The sequence below is a fragment of the Papaver somniferum genome, chromosome 3 (assembly GCF_003573695.1).
Source record: "Papaver somniferum cultivar HN1 chromosome 3, ASM357369v1, whole genome shotgun sequence".
Taxonomy (NCBI): domain Eukaryota; kingdom Viridiplantae; phylum Streptophyta; class Magnoliopsida; order Ranunculales; family Papaveraceae; genus Papaver; species Papaver somniferum.
In genome coordinates, this window is record NC_039360.1 from 145,625,654 (window position 1) to 145,648,584 (window position 22,931).

Sequence of the window (22,931 nt, forward strand, 5' to 3'; positions counted from 1 at the left end):
CAAGTGGGAAGAACAGAAGAAGGTATGGGTCGAGGTGAAATCGCAAGTGGGTACATCAAATTGAAAATCCCCAAATCAAAGTTTAGGTTTTCAAAAATTAGGGTTTAGAAATTTGGGGATTCTGCACTATAAATAGAACATGGTGTTTGTAATGTTAGGGGTATGCCTGGGCTAGCCAGAGCACCAATAGTGTTAGTTTTAGGTTTTTACTTTTTTTGTTTCAATTCTAATTTTAATTCACAGTTCATGTTCTAAGTTGTTCTGCTAGGGTTAGATGAAACCCTAATTTGCTATTTGATGTTCATGTTCATGATAATAACCTTGTTATGCTTAATTGTTTAGGATGGAATTTAGTCTTAGGACTTCAACACTTAACTTTCACAGTGTATGTAATGCATCCATTGTAGTTAGATTTATTCGGTGTTGTAGAACTGCAACTCATACTTAACAGTATATATGAACCTTTTGATTATATGTACCTTGAAAAGACAGTTAATGCTTAGGAGGATTATCTTAGTTGTGATTGAATCATCCATATCAGATTGACCTTAGATATGTAGAGGATTGACATCCCTTTCATTATCAGTTGTAAGGACAAGGTTAGTGTTAGGATCAGAACAAGTAATGTAAATTAGTGGTGGACTCAAAGGCCCTAGTATACTTCCCATTGTTTAGCTCTTTTCACTGGCACTTTAGGAAATTAGTTAGGAAAACACAAAGAAATAGCATTACACCCTCCTTGTCCCTGAGGACAAACCCCTTCTTACCTCACTCACTACAACTGACCCTGTATACTTGCAGGTCTAAGTTGTAGGTTCTTTTAAAACCACACCACCCTTGCAGTTGCTCTCTCCTTCGTCCCATGGTTGAAATTCTGACGAACCATGAATTGATCATCAATTGATCAAATTAGGGTTTCTGAATCCAAGGATCATCATTCCAGATTCTAACCTTAATAATTTTATGACGGCCTCATGGTCATTAATTTCATTAATTATGCTCGGTTCAACGACCAGTATTCTAATTAATATTTTTAGTGCGCTGCCAATAATCCATCAGATGAGTAACACATGCTCAGACAATCAAATATTCAACAATTCATCACATGAGAAGCACTTGCTCAGATGAGGAATATTTGCTCAATATTGGTTCAACAATCAATATTCAACGATCCATCGAATGAGCAATACTTGCTCACTTCATTGTAAGAACTATACCTCTGTCTCATGACATGTTCAATTCATGAGTTTCAGAACATCATGTTCAACTCAACGACTACATGGACTCATCGTCCCATCAAACCACGAAGTCATCAATTGACTAACAAACCACGAGACGTCAATCGTGTCACTTGGTGGGATATAACTTAGGGTTTTGGTCTGGCGGTCTACGGCACGTGTGTTCAAACACACGATGAAATGTGAGCAAGTCGTGCAATCAGTTGAAGGAATTCACGAGGTAGTGGGTGGAAAATCGACCAAGTCTCCACACATTGAGCAACTGGTTTCAAACACGATCTCCACTTCCCCACTCCTTGATTCCATCAAACTGTCACACTTCATGGAATCATGGTGTCTACAATTCCAGCAATATAAATAAGTCTCTGAATCATGATTGAAGCATCATCAGTATCATCAATCTCACGTCAAACTGACAACACGAGATCATCAATTCATCAATTGAGCTACTACTCTCAATTGAGAAATTTCAATCACTCAGAGGTTATCGTATTCGGAATTCACACACCCATAATCTTTGATTACCATTGATTCCACACATTTCTCAGCTTCCCTCCTACAGATCAACCCATCCTCTCTTGTGACCGAATTTACTCTGGAACGGTCATTATCTTGATTTAGGCCGGAGTACTACAGATTGATCTCTCGAATCTAAAGCACCCCCTTTGCAGCGGTGCATCTGTGTGAGGATTAACATTTCGCTCGGTTCGAGGAGTCTCCTCCATAAGGTCGTCTCCTCAATTCCTTAAAAACCAGCAAATCGTTTTTCCCCATCTACAACAAGATAAGGGTTCGGATTTCATCACCGTTCTCTTCTTTCCCGCCTTAGGAATACGAAACCAAACGCGAACCTAAGCCTAAAATTTGGACTAGAACGAGACCGATAGGGTAACGAGCTTAATAGGAAAGTCATTCGAAAAATATTGGTTACTCTTTTAAGCATACTTCGAAGTTCATGATGGTTTCTGTGAGTTGAATGCATGACTGCGTCGCCTTGTAATACGGTGAGGCCTTGGGTATCAAAGCTCCATGCAGCTTCCCTCGCCTTTATTCAACTTAGTTTGACTCGGATTGATTCCACAGGGGTTTGTTTAAATTGTAACGAATTCCCTTTCGAAGAATTAGAAGCTAGTCTAGAAACAATCTAAGTGGCGCCATAATGCTTTTTGTTTGCTAGAAATCAGTAGGTTTTGTTGTGGTTGAGTCAGCCTTCTTTGTGATTGTTTAGAATTTCCTTTCAGTTAGGATATCGAACTGGTATCATTATATCCAATACAATGAGTATCCGACTGAGCATCTTGGACATTATCCTTTTTATGACCATGGTGTGAATAGTGATTGGGAACACAAAACTTTTGAAGGTTATGGGTCATACCATGGTGAGCCCAATTACTATCCACATGCGCACAGGTCATACAAGCAAAATAATCTTCCTATTTCTTTAGAAGAGTCTCTCAAGAGTTTTAATGAGTCAACACAGAAGTTATTTATGAAAGAGACTTATAATATTCTTCTCCCAGAAGAGTCCGTAGAGAAGTCAACTAAGATGTCTCTAGAAGAGTCCCTCAAGCAATTTACTGAGAGTACAAATAGGATTGTGGAAAAACTTGCTCAGGATATTAATTTCCAGTATAGTGTTCCCAATACCACCCTTAAAAATAAGGATAGTTTTTATTCACATATTCAAGATGACGAGGTTAGAATTGGTAACACTACTTGTTTTGATGAGGTTCGATCTTTTTCATGTTATTATAAAGATGATTATGATGAGGATAGTATTGATGAAGAACATGAAATATGTAGGCATAGTGATCAGGAATTTGTTACTCCGATTGAGATTTATAATGATAGTGTTGTTTATAGTACAAATACAAATAATTTTAATAATTATTCACCTATTCAAAAGGATGAGGATTTGACTAGAGATACCACCGTTTTAGACGATGTAGTTCATGATCCTTTAGCCTGCAGTATGTTGGATAATCCATTATTTGATGTGCCTATCAGTGAACCGGAGGAGGTAACTATGATTAACACCTTAGTTAATGAGCCTTTACTAGAAACTTTCGCTGATAATCCTTTATATGATTGTGATGATGGTTTAGAGGAACGAGTTTATTTTGAGTCGAGCGATTTAGAAACAATAGTCTTAGACAAAGAAAATGAACCCGTCGATATGAGTGAGGATGAACTAGACTTAGAAGAATCAATTGACCATTTTCAGGAATCTGATGACCTAGAAATTATGGAAGTTGTGACTAGTCCTTCTAGAGACACGGAAAACTCTAAGTTTGGGGGTAATTATCATTCTCCGTGTGCTTTAACTATTAGAAAGTCCCCTCGTGTAGGACTTGACATTTGTGCCTCAACCATATTAGAAGATTATCTTCATACACATTTTCCCGAACCTAATAATGTCCAGAGAGAAGCTCAATTGTTAGAAACCCATCCTCTGGTTGATGCGGTTGACCCAGGCTATGATACCAAGATTGACTTTGTTTTCCCACCAAAAACTTTTCTTCCAATTGTGGGAACATATGATTTCAGATGTGTCGGTTATTAAGTTTTGAGACTGAACCTAATTACTTTAGGAGAATAGGGTCGACACATTTTCTTAAGGAAGACCACCTCTTTCATTGTGGTCAGCTGTGTGAGTCAAATCTGATTGAGTTAGAGGATCCCCAGTTATTCAGGCTTTTGTTATGCGCTTCTAAGTTCTTACTTGAGTATTTCCAGACTCTTCAGCTTGATCTTCAGAATACCTTTGAGGAAATCCAACCAATGAAAGATTTTTATTTAGACCCTTTTATAGAGCCTGAACTTGAACCTGAACCACAACTAGATGTAGTTGTCTTAAGCAAGGGTATGTTCGGTATCTTCTTGGTCTGTTGCAGTTTCCTCTTCTTGTGGGTAACACTTTTTGATCCAGATGACCCACAGTTATTCTGGCTAATACTTTATGATTCTACGAGGTGACTAATTCTTCCAATATTTGGCTGAAGACTTTAAACTTAGCACTTCTTGGGAGGTAACCCATTTTCATGTGACACGGTAATATTCTTCCTTATTTCTTTTCCCTCAAGTGGTAATAGTTTCTCCTTGTTCATGTTTTTATCTTTAGAACAGTGAGGACAATGTTAGATTTAAGTTTGGGGGTAAGGGAGAAACTTCTAGTGTCACATAGTATCCGGTTAGCTAAGTTTACATACTGTTTCTCACCGAAAAGATAGAAATAGGAATTGCTAGGGATAACATTCTATTGAGACATTAGAGAAAAAGACATTGAGATCTTTGAAATTCAGGAGAGAACTTGTTCCTTTTAGAGGGTAACCGTGATGGACCTAACCATCCATGATGGAAATACAATAGGTCAGAAGGAAATGCTAGAAAGACAATGCAACCTCACAACGTAGTCTTAGTTACTGGATTACGACTCTCTCTCAGTAGAAAAATATCATCATCAACAAGCGTAGCGACATCAAAATTGAAGACGTTTAAGGTTTAGAAGCAACAATAGAAAAGAATAATTCAAAATCAAAGTTGAAGACTTAGTTACAAGAAGTTATAAGAGAAAATGATATAAGTTGTTGAAGTTCATGGTACGAAGACATCACAAGTTGCGAAGATCAAAGTTCTAAAGTCCTTCTCTCATGGCCATTTAATTTTTGTCTTGTTATTTTTATTTTCATCAAAAAAAATGAAAAATGGAAAAGAAAAAAAAAAGAGAAAAAAATCATCGTTGTGTTTTGTTCAATAAGGCCATAGGGAAGTAGAAATCTATAAGGAAGTTTCAAGAAAGAAATTAAGGAGAAAAGTTAAATTGTCAAGGTTCTACGAGGTTCGAGAGTTTATCATCAACAGTTGAAGCCTAAGAAGACGTTATTTCTACTGAGCACTATGAGAGAGTCGAAGAAAGATGCATTTTGGTTGCTTTGTTAGTCCGCTTTCCATCTAGCACAAGATCTTTCTAGCACTGGTTCAACTCATCACACGTAATTAGTCCAGCTGTTTAGCAGATGTCCCTCTCATCTTTATCTCTCTCCTAATCTTATCCAGCTGTAAATCAGCGGACGCATCTTACAATGTTTATCTTGCTGTGCAGCGGATATCTCTTTATCTACCAGTGGTGCAGATGTGTCTCCCCTTTTCTTTAGTCAGCTTTAGAGCTGGCACCTTTAATTTCCCTGACAATTCTAGTTACTTGGAGATAGGTTGAGAATATGTATGTCCTCATAGCTCTTTGGATACTTGTGACCAATTAGAAGTTATGGTTTTTGTGGGTACACCTCTGATAAACCCACCCGAGATTAACTCGGTTTTATTTTTCTAGATTAGATTTGCTCGAGGACTAGCAAATAATAAGTTTGGGGGTATTTGATAGACACATTTTTGTGTCTAAATTGTCCTCAATGTCTGTATTGTTGGAACTCGATTTTTGTACTAATATTGTGTTTTTTTATGTATTTTTAGGTATTTTTGGAAAATAAATATTGTTGGAAAATTCGTCTCGAAAAGTTGCTCGGAGCACCCCCGGAGGATAATTGCTATACGGACCCCCAATTTTGCTAAGGGGCACCCACGGCTATATGTAGCCCATTTGTCCACAACACCCAGTTTATTTGGCACCCAGGACGTTGGATAAGGGCCACCCTTCTTCTTCCTTTGAATTCTGAAAATTGGCGGGAAAAATAACTTTGAGCTGCCGTAATTAGGGTTTGCGATTTGAGCATGTTACAGTGAGACTAAAGGGCTGGAATTTATAGAACATGTTCCTATGGACGAGACAGGAATAGTAAAGGTGTTGGTTTCGTCCCAGTTTGGTTGGTTAGCTCGCAAGAAGGAAACATGGGATCACATCACGCTGGACAAATATTCACGGGATTTCTTGTGTCTAGCGTATATCTGGAGTGAGTTGGACTCCTTCTGAAGATATTTCGAACGTGTTGGAGTGTGTATATGGCCAGAAAACAGCGTGATAATATCAAAAAGGGAAATTATTCCGTGGAAGATATTTCCATTCAATGGAGAAGATACGGGAGTTATATGGAGTAATGGTCGAGTATTTGAGCTTCTGAAGTCTATATATAGTGTGAGGGGGACACATAGCGCGGTATGGAGAGTTAGGGGTGAGAATACAACAGAGAATCGGGAGTTGCAGAGATTTTCTATGCTACTGCCATTGAAGAACATACGAAGAACATAAGACTACAAGGAGCAGTCGTAATTGCTACAGTGGTTGCGACACATAGTGACAATCGTAGAAGCTACAGCGTCAGTAATAGTTTATTGGTATCGTTCTCTGTAACAGTGGGTTTGTAACACTTCTCTTGCGTTGCAAATTCCTGGTTTATTTGATGTCTCTCATTTTCATCATTTGTAAGCACCTTTGATCCATGAATAAATATTTTAAGTGTGTTTTCGACGTGATGAGCTAAACCCCAACACTGGGACGACGGAGGAAGACGAATTTCATACATGGGTAACATTATTTAATTCTTTTAAGACTTTTGCATTAATTTTAATCGAAATATGATTTGAATTAATTGGTTGTCATTTAATTTGATGAGGTATGCTTAGCTTAAATTTTTTGGTACATCATGCTTAGGATTTACAACCAATCTTTTGAGAGTTTACTTTGGCAAAATCAGAGTCCATTTTAATTCTATTGAGCTTTAATTGTTGAGAATAAATAAATTGAACCCTATGTTATGAATTCGACGAAATCCTAGTCCCAGTAAATCTCTTTATCTTGTGACAATCTTTTTTATATATTTTTCTTATTTTTGGTATTTCTTTTAACTTAAAGTCAATCCAACAAAGTCCGAGTGAATGACAACTCATCTTACCACTACAACATCATTGATAAATCCCATCAATATTCTCTTGAGTGTGTTCGTTCAATGAACTAACAATGTTAAACTTTTGAGCCGGGATAGAAAACAGAGTGAATCTTATTTGAGTATAATGTGGATATAGTATCTTATGGTATTATCTAATGACCTAGATTACCCTGACTGTTGCGACTCATACATTAATTGAGTCTTTAGGTCTTCCTTTACTCATTGTTTTATAGGTTGGGCTGCACCAAATACGTATTGTTAGATTTTATCGTGTTTTCCTGCTCAGATACCAATTGAAATGATGAGGGTAACAAGTACACTACAATCTTTTCGATATTTACATATATAAGACACAACTTGAGTAATCTAATACAGAGAAACACTATCAAGGAGATTACTTTTCAAAAAGGTAACACTGGGTATATAGAATAGGTTTCGACACTCCAAACCAATATATTAGGATCAAACCCAATTGTCGGATTGGCATACTAGTGCGCATACTATGTTGTAACTAAAACAATAATTGTAATGCAGAAAGTAAAGTAAAATCATACAACACGATTTTGTTGACGAGGAAACCACAAATACAGAAAAGTCGCAGGACCTAGTCCATTTTGAATACTCTTAAAATTAAGCCTCTTTAGATCCCCAAGTAAGGGATCGGTCCTGCCATAGATCCCTAAGACTGGTCCTAATATAGATCCTCGTTAAGGGATAAGTCTTAGAAATGATCGTTTGATTCCTTTCAACAACAAAATAAGTTTCGCAAGTCTACTTCCTTAAACTCATGTAGTTAAACATAGTTTTTTAGGTATTGAATCAACCCAAAGTTCAACGCACTAACTAGTAACGAATTATAAAGATAGTGTTGTGTCGTATTTACGAAGTTCAAAAGATAAACATCATACTTCGTAATCCAATTGTTTATACCATATAGTTTGTATATGGGACCAAGTGCCCCAACCCAATAATTGTGCTAGTATTTGGCCCTTTGGTAAAAAATATGGAAGAATGATTATAGCCCAGTCAGCAATTATCCTTCTACAACAAAACACCAGGTATATATTCAAACCTGGAGGTTAAAGATCCCTAAAAAAAGGGAGAATAAGTTATGGTAAGACCAGGTATAACCTGGGAGTTATAGATCCTCGTAAAAAGGATGAATCAGTTACCAAGAAGGCCAGGTATAACCTGGGAGTTACAGATCCTCAGAAAAAAGAGGAATCAGTTACTAAGAAGACCAGGTATAACCTGGGAGTTACAGATCCTCAGAAAAAGGAGGACTCAGTTAATAAGAAGCCAGGTATAACCTGGGAGTTACAGATCCTCAGAAAAATGAGAAATCAGTTACTAAGAAGACCAAACTGGAAGTTACAGATCCTAAAAACAAGGAAATTTGGTTTAGACCAGGTGAACCTGGAAAGCATTTGGTCCAGATACATAATCAAAATGTATCCAGACAGAAACTGGACTGGATACAATTCCTCCACAACCTATAAATAGTGATGGAATTCCAATTGAAAAGGTATACATTTTCTAATCCTTCTCTCTCCACAAAAACCTGCTTAGAGCTCTTACTCATTGAGGCATCAGAGCGTCCTTGCAGGTACCTACCTTTCTTCATTCATCAATAATATTTAGAAAGCCAAGATCACTAGAGAGATGAGATGGAAATTATTTATCATCAAGAATGCATCACGAGGACATTGTGAGTTATCTAAATGGTCTTCAATTCATCCATCAGGTATAAATCTTGACTCATTCAACAATTAAGATTATATCTTTCAATACAAATCTCGAGGAGTGTTGTAGGAACATTTTTGATACAACATCTTTTGGCGCCCACCGTGGGGCAGAGAAAGAATATTAAAAATTACAAATCAAGATTTATTGCTACATCAAAAGGAAGTTAGAGCGATGTCAACGACAATGCCGATACGAGAATGCGACAAACTCGGAGCAATGTTGATCAGTACCAATTTCGATAAGAAGTTAAAACCTTGCCTACAACAACATCATCAGAATGTCCCTCTTCGAAAACTTATCCCCATGGAGGTAAGTAGAGGAAATCGCTGGGTACGTATTGCAACTCTCCCGTTAAGTGAAGGTAACAATCTGAACAATCCCCAAGAGATTTAGATCAACATCAAACAAACATGTTAAACTCGCATCCAAACTCCCTTGTCAATAGAGGCTTTCGTGTAGCCTCGCGTATTGTGCGAGTGGATCGGACGGAGTAATACCGGGAGATCTGAGTTTGCGTGAAATATTGTAAGCTTTAGATAAGGAAAACATACTATTGAATGCCTCAATGGATAAGAGACCGCAAACGACTAATAAAAGTACTATTCTACACCAGCGTGCATGATCTTCACATGAGGGTTGGCGAGCACGACGGGTGCGAAAGTGATCACGATATGATACATGAATCACCATGAAGGCAAGCTCCTGGAGCAAGTAATGTATCAAAGAAAAATGATTACTACAAAAGGCATCACACCATCGTAGAACCTGAACGACAATTGGTATCTAGCCATTGGCTGAACAACAGGTACGAGCGAGAGAAATATCTTGACGAGCAGAGTCGAGGGGAATACCTCGACAACCAGAAGGAGTATTACGGGAAAAAAATGGGAAAGTTTTACCTTCAAATAAGATCAAATTTCCATGGATATTGTTTATAGCAGTATCCTATGCCAGATAAAATAATGACATGTATGTACCGACACGTATGAAAATGGTTGTCATCAACAATATGTGACATGAACATCAACTGTCGACCTCAGTTGCAACACAATCAACGTATTCAATTCTCACACGTTCTCTTAGCCTAACCTCGCAAATATCAACAATCTCAAGTCTTATACTCACAACAAATCAGTGGAAAACATCTTCATCATGTGTCTACTCCAATTCCAGCATTAATTTCTTGTACATTCGCCCTTGGTCCACCAATCAAACTCAAGATTTCCCCAACAATCTAACTCGTTAGACCCTACATTCCAACTCAGTTCATTCAACAATTTAGCTTGTCGATATCCAACTAGCGATCCATCTCGTCGATCCAATCAACGATATGTTATTTTGGATGAATACAAGTTAAAACTTGCATGAGTTTAAAACAAATGAACCTACACACCGCTGCGAGTTTTACTCACGATAGTCGAACAAATGGGGCGTCTGGGGAAGACCATACCTGATAAATAAGCTAGCAGGATAGAAGTTATATTGAGTGAAGAGCAGAAAAATGGAGCCCAAAACTTGGAACTTCGGTAACTTGGAAATAGTTCACAATTGACTACGGGATGCATATTTGCGATGTTGGATCCATTCACGCTTCATAAGGTAAACCTAAACGATTACTTAATTAGTTTCCAATATCCACATTTTATAATCTTACAACAAATGCATAATTCACATATAAGTGCATAATTCATAAACAAATGCATGATGCACACACTTCGATACTAGCCAGAGTTGTTTAGCAATAACACTTGCACTAAGATCGGACATAAACTTCAGGCATACTAGCCAGAGCTGTTAAACAATAACTCTCGCACAGCTAACACCAATCCCTACTTGGCTTTGATTAGAGGAAATATTTCAAAACCGTAGAAGTAGAAGTAAGAAGCAAAACGATTTGCTTCACAAAAAGCTGATTTTTCTGCTTCTAGAAGTCGTTCTGAAATATTATTGCCAAACTGACTTCTGACTATTTAACTTCCAGAAATCGAAAAGTAACTTATTTTTTGTGCTAAATCATATATTTTATTAATCAAAAACGTTACAAAAGAATATAAAAAACTGGGACCAAAGTCTCAGTATTCATGAGCTAAAAAGAAAAGAAAACAAATGACTTGAACTCAAGGAATTAGACAAATCTAGAATACATGACCTTTTCATTCTCCAACACCCTTAGGAAAAATGGCTTCATATCATAAACATACATCTCTCCTCTAACCAGATGAGTCCCTTTTTTGGTAATTTTGTCAGCCGAGAAGTTAATCTCCCTGAAAGAGTTTCTAAAGGTAATATTTATGATTGATTCCTTAATCTTCTTCTGCCATCTGTTCTCAACAATCCAAGGAATTTTACCTTTCATAAAAGCGACAAGCACAACATTAGAATCCAGACGGAAACATACATTCCATTTTTGATTTCTTACTACCTGTTCACCAGCACATGTAAGACCCATGACCTCTGCAAGATAATTAGTAGCAATCCCGGCCCCCTGCTGAAGCACCAATACAACCACCATCATAGCTTCTAGCAACAAACCCAAAGCTAGCTTGTCTAGGATTTCCCTTCGAAAAGTAATTTCTGAGTGTGCATCCAAACGCGCTACAAATATCGGTGGATTGGCAAACAATGCGCACAATAAAACAAACTAGTGGTATTGCAGTAAATAAAATACTAATCAGGGGTTATTTAATCAGATTTTCCATGTCTACTCTCGAGTCTGGTTAAGAATTAGAGATCGAACTCGCTCGTTAAGAGGGAAGAAGAAGAAGAAGAAGGGAAAAGAGAGAAGATGACGGTATTTCATTTCTTCAATTGTGCAGTACTTACATTTGGTCCTCACGCTGTTTACTACTCAGCAACACCATTGTAAGTAACCTGTATTTCATCCTTGTTTTTCTACAGACTTTTCCGTCGCGTTCAATCTTGATCCAGATTCTCAAATCTATCGAAAACTATAGTTCGATCATGATCAATTTCATATGAATCGATCGAAAACCATATTGAAACTCTGCCGGAGATTTTATTTGTTCTAATCGGATAATTTAAAATTTGGATCTTAGCTTCATGTTGCCGATTTTGTTAATTGTTATATGAATGAGTGCAGATCGGAATATGATACACTTGGTACTTCTGTCAAAGCTGTTGTTGTTTATCTCGGTACTGCTTTAATAAAGGTTAGTAGTTTAATGTCATCTTTCTATTTGCGAATTTTGTGGTACTAATTTGTCTAATGAGCTTCAACAATATGCTCCTTTGCTGGAATTCAACTCTTTGAGACGTAGGTTTATAGATGTCACGGATAAATACTTGAACTCTGACGCAGTGATTGGTAGTACTACAAATGTCTATTGACCTTAAGCATTGTTGCTATTGAAACAGTAGTTAGGTCATCTTACTTGGTCCTTGGAACCCAATTCTGAGTACCTTTTGAGTTGTCACTCTTTGTTTATCTATCAAATATCCCCAGTTGTGTATGGTATGAAGGAAAGAGTGACGGACCAGAGGTAATTATATGAATTGAGAAAACTGTGTACGCCTGATCATTCCCGATGCATGTTAATTTAAATTGAAATAGGATTAGATACTTTTATTTAGTTAATCAGTTCTGTCTAACTCAGTTCTTGTAAGTTAGACTTTAAATTTCCTAACATGTTTTTCCTCATTCGTCATTGCAGCTTGTTTGTCTCGCGACGTTTCTAAAAGTACCTGAAAATGATATGTTCGACCCATATCAGGTATTTCCCTTATATCATAATTGCTTGAAGTGAACTACTTATTTTTTATACGAGGGCTGGGGTTCGTTATTCTTTCGGGGACTCTAGTTGACTTTGAAAAACTATTTAAGAAACGAGATTTGCTTTTAAATTCTCCGTGGAAGTGTGAGCATGTTCTCAATGGGTGATCTAGCAAAGATGATTCTTCTATAGCTAGCACAGTCTTCTAGTATTGCTAACACTTTGTTTGCTTTTTTGCCTCAGGAACTATTGAAAGCTTTAATCGGGTTGGTAGATTTCGCTGGGATATATTTTGCATTGACGCAGTTGACTCATAGAAATATCTCTCAGCACCATAAGTTCCAAGCTGTTGGACTTGGTGAGTTAACCTTTATATCAGTTTCATTTGGAAAATAATTTCATTCTTAACAGTATCTACCCTATCTCCAGACTGCTTGAGTTTTCTGAGTTGCTTACTCACTTATTTGGTCTTTAATAAACAAAAAATCTCCTCTTGTTTCTAGGATGGGCTTTTGCTGATTCTGTCCTACACAGACTCGCACCTCTTTGGGTTGGTGCTAGAGGATTAGAGTTCACGTGGGAATACGTTCTGCAAGGTCTTGAATCAAATGCAAATTTGGTATGAAAATGACTCTGCATTCCATTTTTTCTCGGAAGCATTGTCCAGGATGCTTCTAGACTCAAAAATGTTTACCCCTATGTTACGACGACACGCCTAAAACAAATTTAGCCTTGTCGATACGTATTTACACGGACACACTATTAATACTCCAATACTTCAAGATACAACTCAGTTAGAAAACTTTGACAAAATTAGTAGATGTCAACAGCTGTCAAGATAAATCAATACCTTAATATTAGGGAACTTAGTAACAAAATATTAGTTCCAAGTTTGTCCACTGATCTTGCTCTAAACTTTCTCCCTTCTCATCCCGACTTGTTCTCTCCAGTGAAGTTTATGTAATGCCTTTTGGATTAATCATGCATATTATACGCATATATCTTGCAAATTCACTACCTTATGTAGTTATATATCCATGTTAAACTACTGAATTCAATGATATTTATATTGTGTGTACCGTGTCCACGTACTTTAGTTTCTTAAGTTGTCGTGTCGAAATAGTTAATACCGTATATTGGATACAAGACACCAACACCGTGTTTGTGTCGTTGTAACACAGGTTCTTCTACTTTAGATTGCATCTATTCTAACGGATATGTCTTTCACATAGACTCCTTGGTTTTGTTCTTCACATGTGCTCAAACCTTCTACTTCAGTATAAAGACTACTTTTGTGGTGACCTCTATTTTTAATGTGGATTCAGGTGTTGACTGTATCACTTGCTGCAATGGGATCTTTGATTTGGCTCCGAAAGAATAAGCCAAGGACTCTTATTCCCATCATTTACTTGTGTGCATTTATCCTTGCAACAATGCCAACTACCATAAGGTCCTCAAACTCTGCATAACTTAATTTCAAATTTCGTGTCGTTTAGAGTGCTCTGCAAAATCTTTTCCTCACATCCTCTTTCAGTTGCTTTTCTTTATCATAATATATTTTCTGATACTCGTGCAGTTATCTAAAGCGAGGTTTGGGGTGGCAACTACCAAACGTGGTTAGCTTTGAACTATTCACATCGTTGGTGATGGCTTTTATCAGTTGGCAACTCTTTTCCGCCTGTCAGAGACCTTCAGTCTGAGAGGTTAAGATTGCTGTGGTAATTTTTGTTTGTTGAAAGCTGTTAAAATGGTCAACTATTTCTTGAAAAAGATCTCTTCCACTTCAGTCTTGCTACAAAAGCTGATACTCTGCGTGATTAATCTTGACAAATATTTGTAGAGTTAAGGAATTCTGAGTTAAGTCTGTCAGCGACAAGATCAAATGTTGTCAAATTTGGATATGTAGTTTCTGCTTCTTTTAGATTTTATGGAAGAGATTAAAGTAGGATTAATGAAAGTTATTGATAATTTTTTAACTTGCCTAGAATTTCGATGCGGCAATATGTGTAGGGTGTTTGTCGATTTTTCCGACAATATAACTGAATGTTGTCTGGTTAATGAATTTAGTGCTCAATTTCCAGGGCTTCTACATTTAATTGTCATAAAGCTTTAAAAATACGAAATCGGGTTTAGCAAGCTTTGGTGCTTTATGAAAATATATAATTGTTCTCTCCGGAGTAAATTTCAAGTTATTGAATACAACCAATTACCGTAAAATCATCCTTTTACAGGCAAATTAAATAAATGCAGTATTACAACATGAAGAAGAAGAAAACAGTGATGATAATAAGAAACAGCATTTTTGTGTTCTGAATTTTCTCTATTCAGCTTCTTCAACAAAGGCTTCCACTCGCAGAAGAACGAATCCTACCGCAACACCAACTAGAGTCAAACCGCACATAACTGAAGAAATTTGAAATATTTCAGCTGCTGCATTGCAGGTAGAAGAAAGTGCTCCTCCTTTTCCCTTGGATCCAGTTCTCAGGGAACTCACAACATTTGCAAATGACTTCTCAGTGCACACTGGAAGCCCTAAAGAAGCTACACTGTTGTGTGCTTTCAACCCTCCAAAGGAATTCAAACCTTCTACTTTTACCACATTTCTCTTTCTTCCCTGGCGACCAGCGGTCACAACGGATGATGCACTGGTGAATGTAGCAGATGACATCGCTATGGAAGTTGCTGCCATTTCTGCTAAAACCGAAAGCCCGAAAGAAAAAACACACACAGAGAGAGTTATAAGAATGGAAAATAAGCAATGGGAGAAAGTACTTTGAGAAAAATATAAAATGTAGGATTAAGAATGTAGGGCAGTATAAATTCCTGAACTCACCTTGATGAAGATGTTGAGGAATTTTCGGGCGTGTGGTATGGAACTTCAGAGTAGAAGCGAGGAAGAAAATCTTACTTTGTATGGTTCTGGATTTACACTTGGATAAGATTGGGTATGAAGATGGTTGGTTGACAAAGAGATTGCATATTAATAATTTACAACTTTAAATGTAAGCCAGGAAAAATGAGGCACTTGTTTTTGTTTGTTTTCAGGTACAAGAATGAGGCAAAACTGGGACCTAACAAGTTGGTTCTGGTACAGAAAAAATAGGCAAAACTAGAACCTGGTTAGCTACTTTTAGTTCAATCAAATCTCAGTTATTCCATGTCTAATCTATTCGTCGTTCTTGATTATTAAAAGTAACCCAACCCAACCAAGACCCTCAAGTAACAAGTCACAAGTTTCACAACAATAACCCAACTCAATTAGTCTCCTTTCATTTCCAGGATAGTATAAAGGAATAGGATGATAAATTATGAAAGATGAACTATGATGATAAAGGTTTACTGTTGTTCTTCAGTTTTGGCCCATTTGGTATTTATAGAATGCATACTCAATAATAATTACTTGCCGGCGATGTTAACTTGAAGAATTACTGGTACCTTAATCTCATAGGAGAATGGAGAGACACCAAAAACTTTTACATAGACGCCTCTTCACTAAAATTGCAAGAGTTACCACATCTTTTCCAAGTTGTGTAGCATATCCGCAATACGAAGTTGTCTGATTGGAAATGCTCAATAAAAACAGCTCATCTGTAAGTATGGTATTAACTGTCGAGACTAAACCTCAAATGAGATTGTCTATTAAGTCATGAAAAGAAGTTTTTCAAGGTCTGCAATCTAAAGGAGAGTAATAATAATACAGTCATCCATCATCCAATTGAAACAACAACAAAAATCCTGCCTTGACAGAAATAATAATAAAGTCGGATCGTGGACTTTTTACCAGAAGTTCATGACGATTTGGTTTCTTCCCAGCTTAATCACCTGTTAAAATGAAAGAGAGTATTATGGTACAGAAACTGTCAACCAATAGATATGCATCAAATTCAGAGTAGTGGTTATTTGGAATCTTTTAAGATGACTTACAATCTGTGCCGTTTCTGATATCACGTTCCCTTCTCAATGGTGTGATCTCTTCTACAACCCTGAAAATATGCAACTTGAACTCCTTTGGTTTTACGAGTTCCAAGATACAAACATCACTAGCTTCAATGTTGTTCGTGAAGGAAATCTTACGCCACCCTTCAGTTAATTGTGCAATCTGGCGAGTTTGGTTCACGTAAAACCTTACATCCCATCTTTTTCCACGAGGATCCCTCAAAGTCATACCTTGACTGCAATGAGGAAGACACACCTTCCAGAATGAGGATGGCAATGGCTGCATCAACAAATAAATCGATGTTGAAGATGAAAACAAGACAGCAATCAATAATAATCATATATTTAGACTCCCCAATAAAGTCATAATTAATTATGTTTTACCGGATAACTAATACCTTTACACATTGTGAAAGCTCAAAAGTACTAAGGCCGAGACAGCGGACCATTTGTCGCTGTTCTTATTCATAATTGTACCGGAAGGTATCTGTCGAGTGATATCAAAACTAGAGGTGTCTAAAGGGCTTCACGTTAATCATAAACGGGATACTAGTATCACATTCACTTACCTGAGACTGACACTCTAATATTTTCATCAGATTCAGCTGATCAACTTCACTTCATAAAGGAAAGATCTTGTGTTGATACAAAAGTATTCTAGGTATATTAGCCATCTACCTTTCGTCTGTATTCTAGCTAATCAAATACACCTTTATGACCAAATCAGTCGTCAAGATGCTAAATGGCTTGATGAGAAATGTTTTGTGGAAAAGTAAATAAGAAGAGAAGAAATATGCTCTTGAGTTGAGATATTTAACGAAGTGATTCACTGCACTTTGGGTGATAGAATCGGATCTGACTTTGGCAAGCTCATTGAGCAGGTAAGGGGCCATCGGAGATATAATTTCCTAACCTTCTCAATAATTCATGAAAACAAGCTCATTAGGTATGTCATTCTACCATATTAATTTGGATGATCCAACGCTAGGAATGGACTACATTGAGATAGAACAAGCTGCCTTGCTCATCTCACTTTTGGGTTTGGTCAACATTAGTGAGCAGTCAGGACTCTCGGAAGTGGAAGACTGGAAGTGGAATTTTAACAGTGAGTTACTGGTACATCAAATGGGGTGATGGTTATGGTGATTTCTCCAAGGATGTGGTCTGGAATTATAATGTACCAACAAAAGTATGCTTCTTCATATGGTTGTTACAGCATGATTCCATACCACAAGACAGTTTAAAGGTGCTATATATGTAAGGCAAAACTTGGAACTATCAACAACTTCCTACTGCACTGTCCAAAGGCTACACTCATTTGGCAATACTTCTTATAGAGAGTTTCGGACTTACCTGATTCTTAAAGAGGGAGGGCACAGAGGTGCTTAAAAAGTCTACGAAAGATGCTTGGTTAAAAAATGGAGGACACCAGAAATTCAATTTAACACTTACTCTTTAATCATTTACACTATATATACTTTTGCTGATCAAAGAAAGGAGTCAAGGAAACTAGAAACTCACCAAACAAAATCCAGTATAAACATGGGAAACTCGCATAGTGATCATTGTATAGGGCATTTTAGAAACAAATTCCCCTGCTGCATCCAACGCCATCATTTCTTCTTCGTACGTAATGTCACGTCTTTGGGATATAAAACGTCCTCCTAGTCTCTCAGCTATACCAAGCAGATTCAATCATATGAAGATAAGCTAATAGAAATCGACACATAAACCATGAAAACAGATAGAAGATAAACTTAGAAAAAAATTAAGATCTTTGAAATGTTGGAAAATTACATTGCTTCTTCACTGCCTTTTTACCCTTACAATTTGCAGAAAAATTAGTTGTGCATGGTTGACTGCAATTGGCTTGAAATGCAGATTCTTTTTCACATGAGTTTCCGTCAAATATTTGCACAAGGAAACATAACTTGTCGACATATTTAAAAACACAGAAATCTCCATTACTCGTGTAATTATCAATCACAAAGTCTTGCCATCCTTCTTCAAAGTAATAGCCATCGTCCATCTTAAGTAAACGCACTCTCCAAACTTTTCCACTTGGGCCGCATAAAGAAAATATTCCAGGAATTTCACGTGTTATTTGAGCTAAGAACTCCACCCGGACTTTCTGCAAAACATGAATCCCTTAAGCCACATTAAGAAAGTACTCTGACTTAGATTCACACATACTGAAAGAAGTAAGTACTATCTAGTTGTATTCAAAAGCTCTATCATACCGAAACTTCATACAGTAAATTAGCTCACTCATAATTTTTTTTAAGGAAAAACAACAAACTACTTAACTATCACTGGACTGAGTGCATATGACGTGCAAACTAAAACGGAGTTTCAATTCTCATGTAATGTAATAAAACAAGGTCATTCACTTACTTTCATCATCGGTTTCTAAACAGAGATGTTCATCAATACCAATTAGAGACAAGAAGCGGGTTTTAAGCTACAAAATCTACTGCTCTACATAGAAGCTTCGATTCTCTCCATTTTTCATATTTGCTCAAGGGAAAGAGTAAAGGATATACTACAAAAGAACCTACTCAGGTATGAACGGGAAAAAGAACTGTTATCTACTTGTCTCTAGAGCAAGATTTGCCACTCACAGACAAAGTGAAGGTGATCCTGGAAACACTACACATAGATACATCACTGAACATTCCTAACATGGTTAATAAAAAAAAACAATTAAAAGCTAAAGCCTAAAACTAGTTAAATGAGATCTCTAGCATAGAAATCCTTGTCTATAAGAAATAATAATGTAAGAGAAAGATATGATATGCGGTTTACCATTTTGTAAAAGCTCTTGGGAGAGAGAAAAATCTTGAAGAACTCAACAGGACGAACATTAGTTAGTGATGCTGAATGTAAAGATGATCCCATCTCAGACCTTCTTGGCCTCACCATATCTTCAGTTGCTAACAAAATCAGGAAGAAACACTTCCACCACTTTCCTTTCAAGACAAAAGAAAAATGGCTTCTTCTCTAACCTCTCTATCTCTCTACTTGCTCTGTTCTCTATGCTCTAAAAAAAAATATGATAGCCAATCGTGGAGGACTAAAAGAAGTACGGACTATGGGGCTCAATTAAAACCTTAACACAACCACCTAAACCATTAAATTTTTTTACCAAATACTATTTCAACTTCCTTGATAGACTGCATTGAATTGAATGATTCTGTGTTGCTTTTCAGAGTGAAATCAAAAACGAGTCAGGACAAAGAGATGCTTGGAAGAAGTATATCAGTTGCGGACCCTTTAATACTGAAATGGAATGAAATTTATAGCAACAATCAGAAGTTTTCCAGTACTAACCAATTCAACTATTTTTTCCATTTCCACATTTGAGGGTGTCACGTGCCTCTAACATGCACTTAATATCTGAGGTGGCAAACCCAAGTCCATTTTATGGGTAGAGATTACAAAAACTTGTCATAACTCGCACGTCTCTTCGTCTTTGGATGAATTTGTCGAACACTTAATGTACAATCTCATCGATAGACAGCAATACGTACCTTCATACACCATAGACAGACAGTCTATAATCTCATCGATTCACGTACATCAACGCTGGATACCTGAACGAATAAAAGCTATTCTCCCACCATCAGCTGCAACTAAAATCACGAAATGGCTCGTACGCTCGCCCACCACTCTAGCTCCTGAACAATTTCTAGTATCAACATCCAACACATCATTTCATCTCCCCCAACAACCTTGATACCAAGCAATAAATAGAGATGTCAGGTTGCTGAGTTAACAAGTCTAGAGATGCCTGGAATTTTCTTTCTTTAGTCCCCATCTACGGCTATGTGACGTCCCATCGCCGAGCAATTCTCTCCACTTAAATAGACCAGCTCTTTCCGTCGGTTACATGGTTTTTAGACCAGCTCTTTCCGTCGGTTCCATTGTTTCACTCGCTCCAAATTACAGTACACTCTACAGTCTACACTAACTCACTCCAGTAGGCCATCCCAATTCCCATCCCATCTTGGGTAGCAGGGACGCCCCTAAAATGATCACGTGTCCGCGTCAGATTGCTTCCGATATTTGGACGCACGCATTTTCAGGATAGACATATGGGTGACATCACATGTTTTTTTTTTTTTTTTGAAAGGTTACCATTTTTATTTAAGAGAAGAAACTTGAGGTTACATTTCTAGGATATTTAGTTCCAATCCTATCATTAAAAACAATGTCTTGGATGAAGGATGGGCATGTGAATTCCCAGTTGTTTGTTGTTGTCGCTGCCGTGCTCTGTGTTTGGTTGGATACTGCTTTGTTTGCGAGTCCATCAGAAGCCTGGTTTGCTTCTCTCCAAGTGTGTGTGATTTTGTAGTACGGAATTTCACCTAGGAGCGAGTTGATTTCTGCTAGCATATTGTTTAGGTACCATGGTGTTGGTTCCTGTTTTTGTATTAGATGTAGCAGTGCTTGTGAATCAACTTCAAACCATATTCTCTGCCATTGGTTTTGAGTAGCTATCCTTGTCGCCAGTAGTAAACCCCATGTTTCCGCCTGGATTGAAGTTGTTATCCCGAGTGGTGACGCCATTGCCTTGAGTAGATTCCCGTCACTGTTTCTGCATATGATTCCTGCCCCTGCCGGTCCTGGGTTACCTTTGGATGCGCCGTCTGTATTTACCTTGATCCAATTTATTTCCGGTGGATTCCATCATATGTAGATTGTTGAAGTAGTTGTTATTTGCCTTTGTACTTTGGTGATTGTTGGTCCGTTCGCCATGAAGGGTGCTACGTATTTCTGTGCTCTTTGATACTCTTCATACGTCACAATTATAATTTGGAATGTTTGCACTGGTTGTTGTTGTTGCCGTTTGTATACCTTTGCATTTCTTGCAAGCCATATATGCCATGCTGTGAAGCCGAATAATACTCTGTCTTGTTCTGAGTAAGCTTTGTCTAGAATTTGGTGTATGTTGGTTGGGCATGTGTTGTAAGTGTAGTTTGGTGCCTTTGTTGGTGTTGCCGTTGTTGTGGTAGTGCCTGATGTGTTCCTGCATGAAGTTGTTGTTGTTGATGAGTATTGGTAGTCGCCGCCGAGACTGCGAGATGATTGAATATTAATTGCCATGTTTCTGCTGAGTTGTTGCATTCAAAAATTAGGTGTTGTGTCGATTCTTCCTGGTTGTTGCATGTTGGGCATGTAGGTGATGGAGTTATGTGAAACCGATGGAGTCTTTGGAATGTTGGTAATCCTTGATGAGTGACCTTCCACAAGAAAAGTCTGATTTTCGGTGGACAACTTAGTTTCCAGATGGAGTTGTAGTCCACAGCTTGTTGATTATGGTTTTGGTTTGTCGGGGGATTGGTTGTTTGGGATGTGAATTTGCTGTAGCCTGTTTTTGATGTGTAACTGCCAGTTTTGGAGTATGGCCAGATTAGTTGATCCGCCTTTGGTTGCTTGGGGAGGTGAATGCTGATGATCTTTTGGGCTATGGGTATTTGAAATTTTGAGAAGATGAGGTTGTGGTTCCAGGTATTGGATGTTGGTTCAATGAAGTAGCTAACCGGGGTATCTGGAGGAAGGTTGTGGTATTGGTTTGGAATTGATGAAGGTTCTGAGTTTGGGATCCAGTTTTGATTGATCATTCTGTTCTTGCCATCTTGAACCTGTGAGAACACTAAACCCTGCAAAACAGTAGATATGTTAGCTAAACTTTTCCACAATGGACTGGCTGATGATTGAGGTTTTGGGAAAGGTAAGTGATTTTGATTGGGTTTGAAGTATTTTGGAGTGGAGATTGATGACCAGACTGAGGAATTGGGTTGTTGTAATTGCCAAACTCGTTTCATCAACAATGCTTGATTATGTTCTTTGCTTCTTCTGATTCCAAGACCCCCCTGTGATAATGGTTTTGTAATTGTGTCCCATGCTTATATCATTCACTAAATTAATATAAATGTCTACCAAAAATCTCCGAATTTTTTATATGTATATTGTTTTATTAGTATATATTTATCCTTATATAAATTTGTTATTTATCAATAATTCGTCAGCGTTGTTGAGATATTACATTCATAATATGTACATTTTAGTGGGAAATATCACTAATATCATGGCGTGTCTGCGTCCTAGTTTTTGAGAATTTGTTCATGTCTGTGTCCGCGTATGTGCAACCCAGATCCCATCCAATCCTTCCCACGGTTAGGGCTTACCATTTCCTGTCCAAACTGCTGATATGACTCGGTCCACCTGACTTATTAGGTCGTGTAATGATGATAATATTTGAAATCGGTCCACCCAAACTTTTTAAATCATCAGCATTTCTAACACAGTTTTTATAGTAATTCCTGGGAAACTATTAACGCAACCTAGATTTTGACTGGTTTGTTAGTTCACCGGTGGGTCCAGTCCGAGTTTTAGAACACCGAAGAAAGCTAATTGTAATGTGGTTTCTTCCATGT

The 22,931-nt window shown here is 37.5% G+C and overlaps 3 protein-coding genes across 3 annotated transcripts; 1 reads left to right on the forward strand and 2 right to left on the reverse strand.

Moving 5' to 3' along the window:
• Positions 1-11,524: 11,524 nt before the first annotated feature.
• Positions 11,525-14,646, forward strand: LOC113357621 (transmembrane protein 147-like). Its single transcript, XM_026601062.1, has 7 exons — positions 11,525-11,686; positions 11,925-11,994; positions 12,496-12,555; positions 12,799-12,913; positions 13,059-13,174; positions 13,881-14,005; positions 14,132-14,646. The coding sequence occupies exons 1-7, from the start codon at positions 11,610-11,612 to the stop codon at positions 14,253-14,255; spliced, it is 687 nt and encodes a 228-aa protein (XP_026456847.1). The 5' UTR covers positions 11,525-11,609; the 3' UTR covers positions 14,256-14,646.
• A 37-nt stretch (positions 14,647-14,683) lies between these two features.
• LOC113357622 lies at positions 14,684-15,381 on the reverse strand. Its single transcript, XM_026601063.1, has one exon. The coding sequence runs from the start codon at positions 15,242-15,244 to the stop codon at positions 14,876-14,878; it is 369 nt and encodes a 122-aa protein (XP_026456848.1). The 5' UTR covers positions 15,245-15,381; the 3' UTR covers positions 14,684-14,875.
• On the reverse strand, positions 14,734-20,470 carry LOC113357620 (B3 domain-containing protein Os11g0197600-like). The gene is made up of 6 exons (XM_026601061.1): positions 19,297-20,470; positions 18,289-18,622; positions 18,013-18,167; positions 16,480-16,771; positions 15,389-16,377; positions 14,734-15,246 (listed from the first exon to the last, which is right to left on the reverse strand). The coding sequence occupies exons 1-5, from the start codon at positions 19,411-19,413 to the stop codon at positions 16,370-16,372; spliced, it is 906 nt and encodes a 301-aa protein (XP_026456846.1). The 5' UTR covers positions 19,414-20,470; the 3' UTR covers positions 14,734-15,246; positions 15,389-16,369.
• Between the last annotated feature and the right edge of the window lie 2,461 nt (positions 20,471-22,931).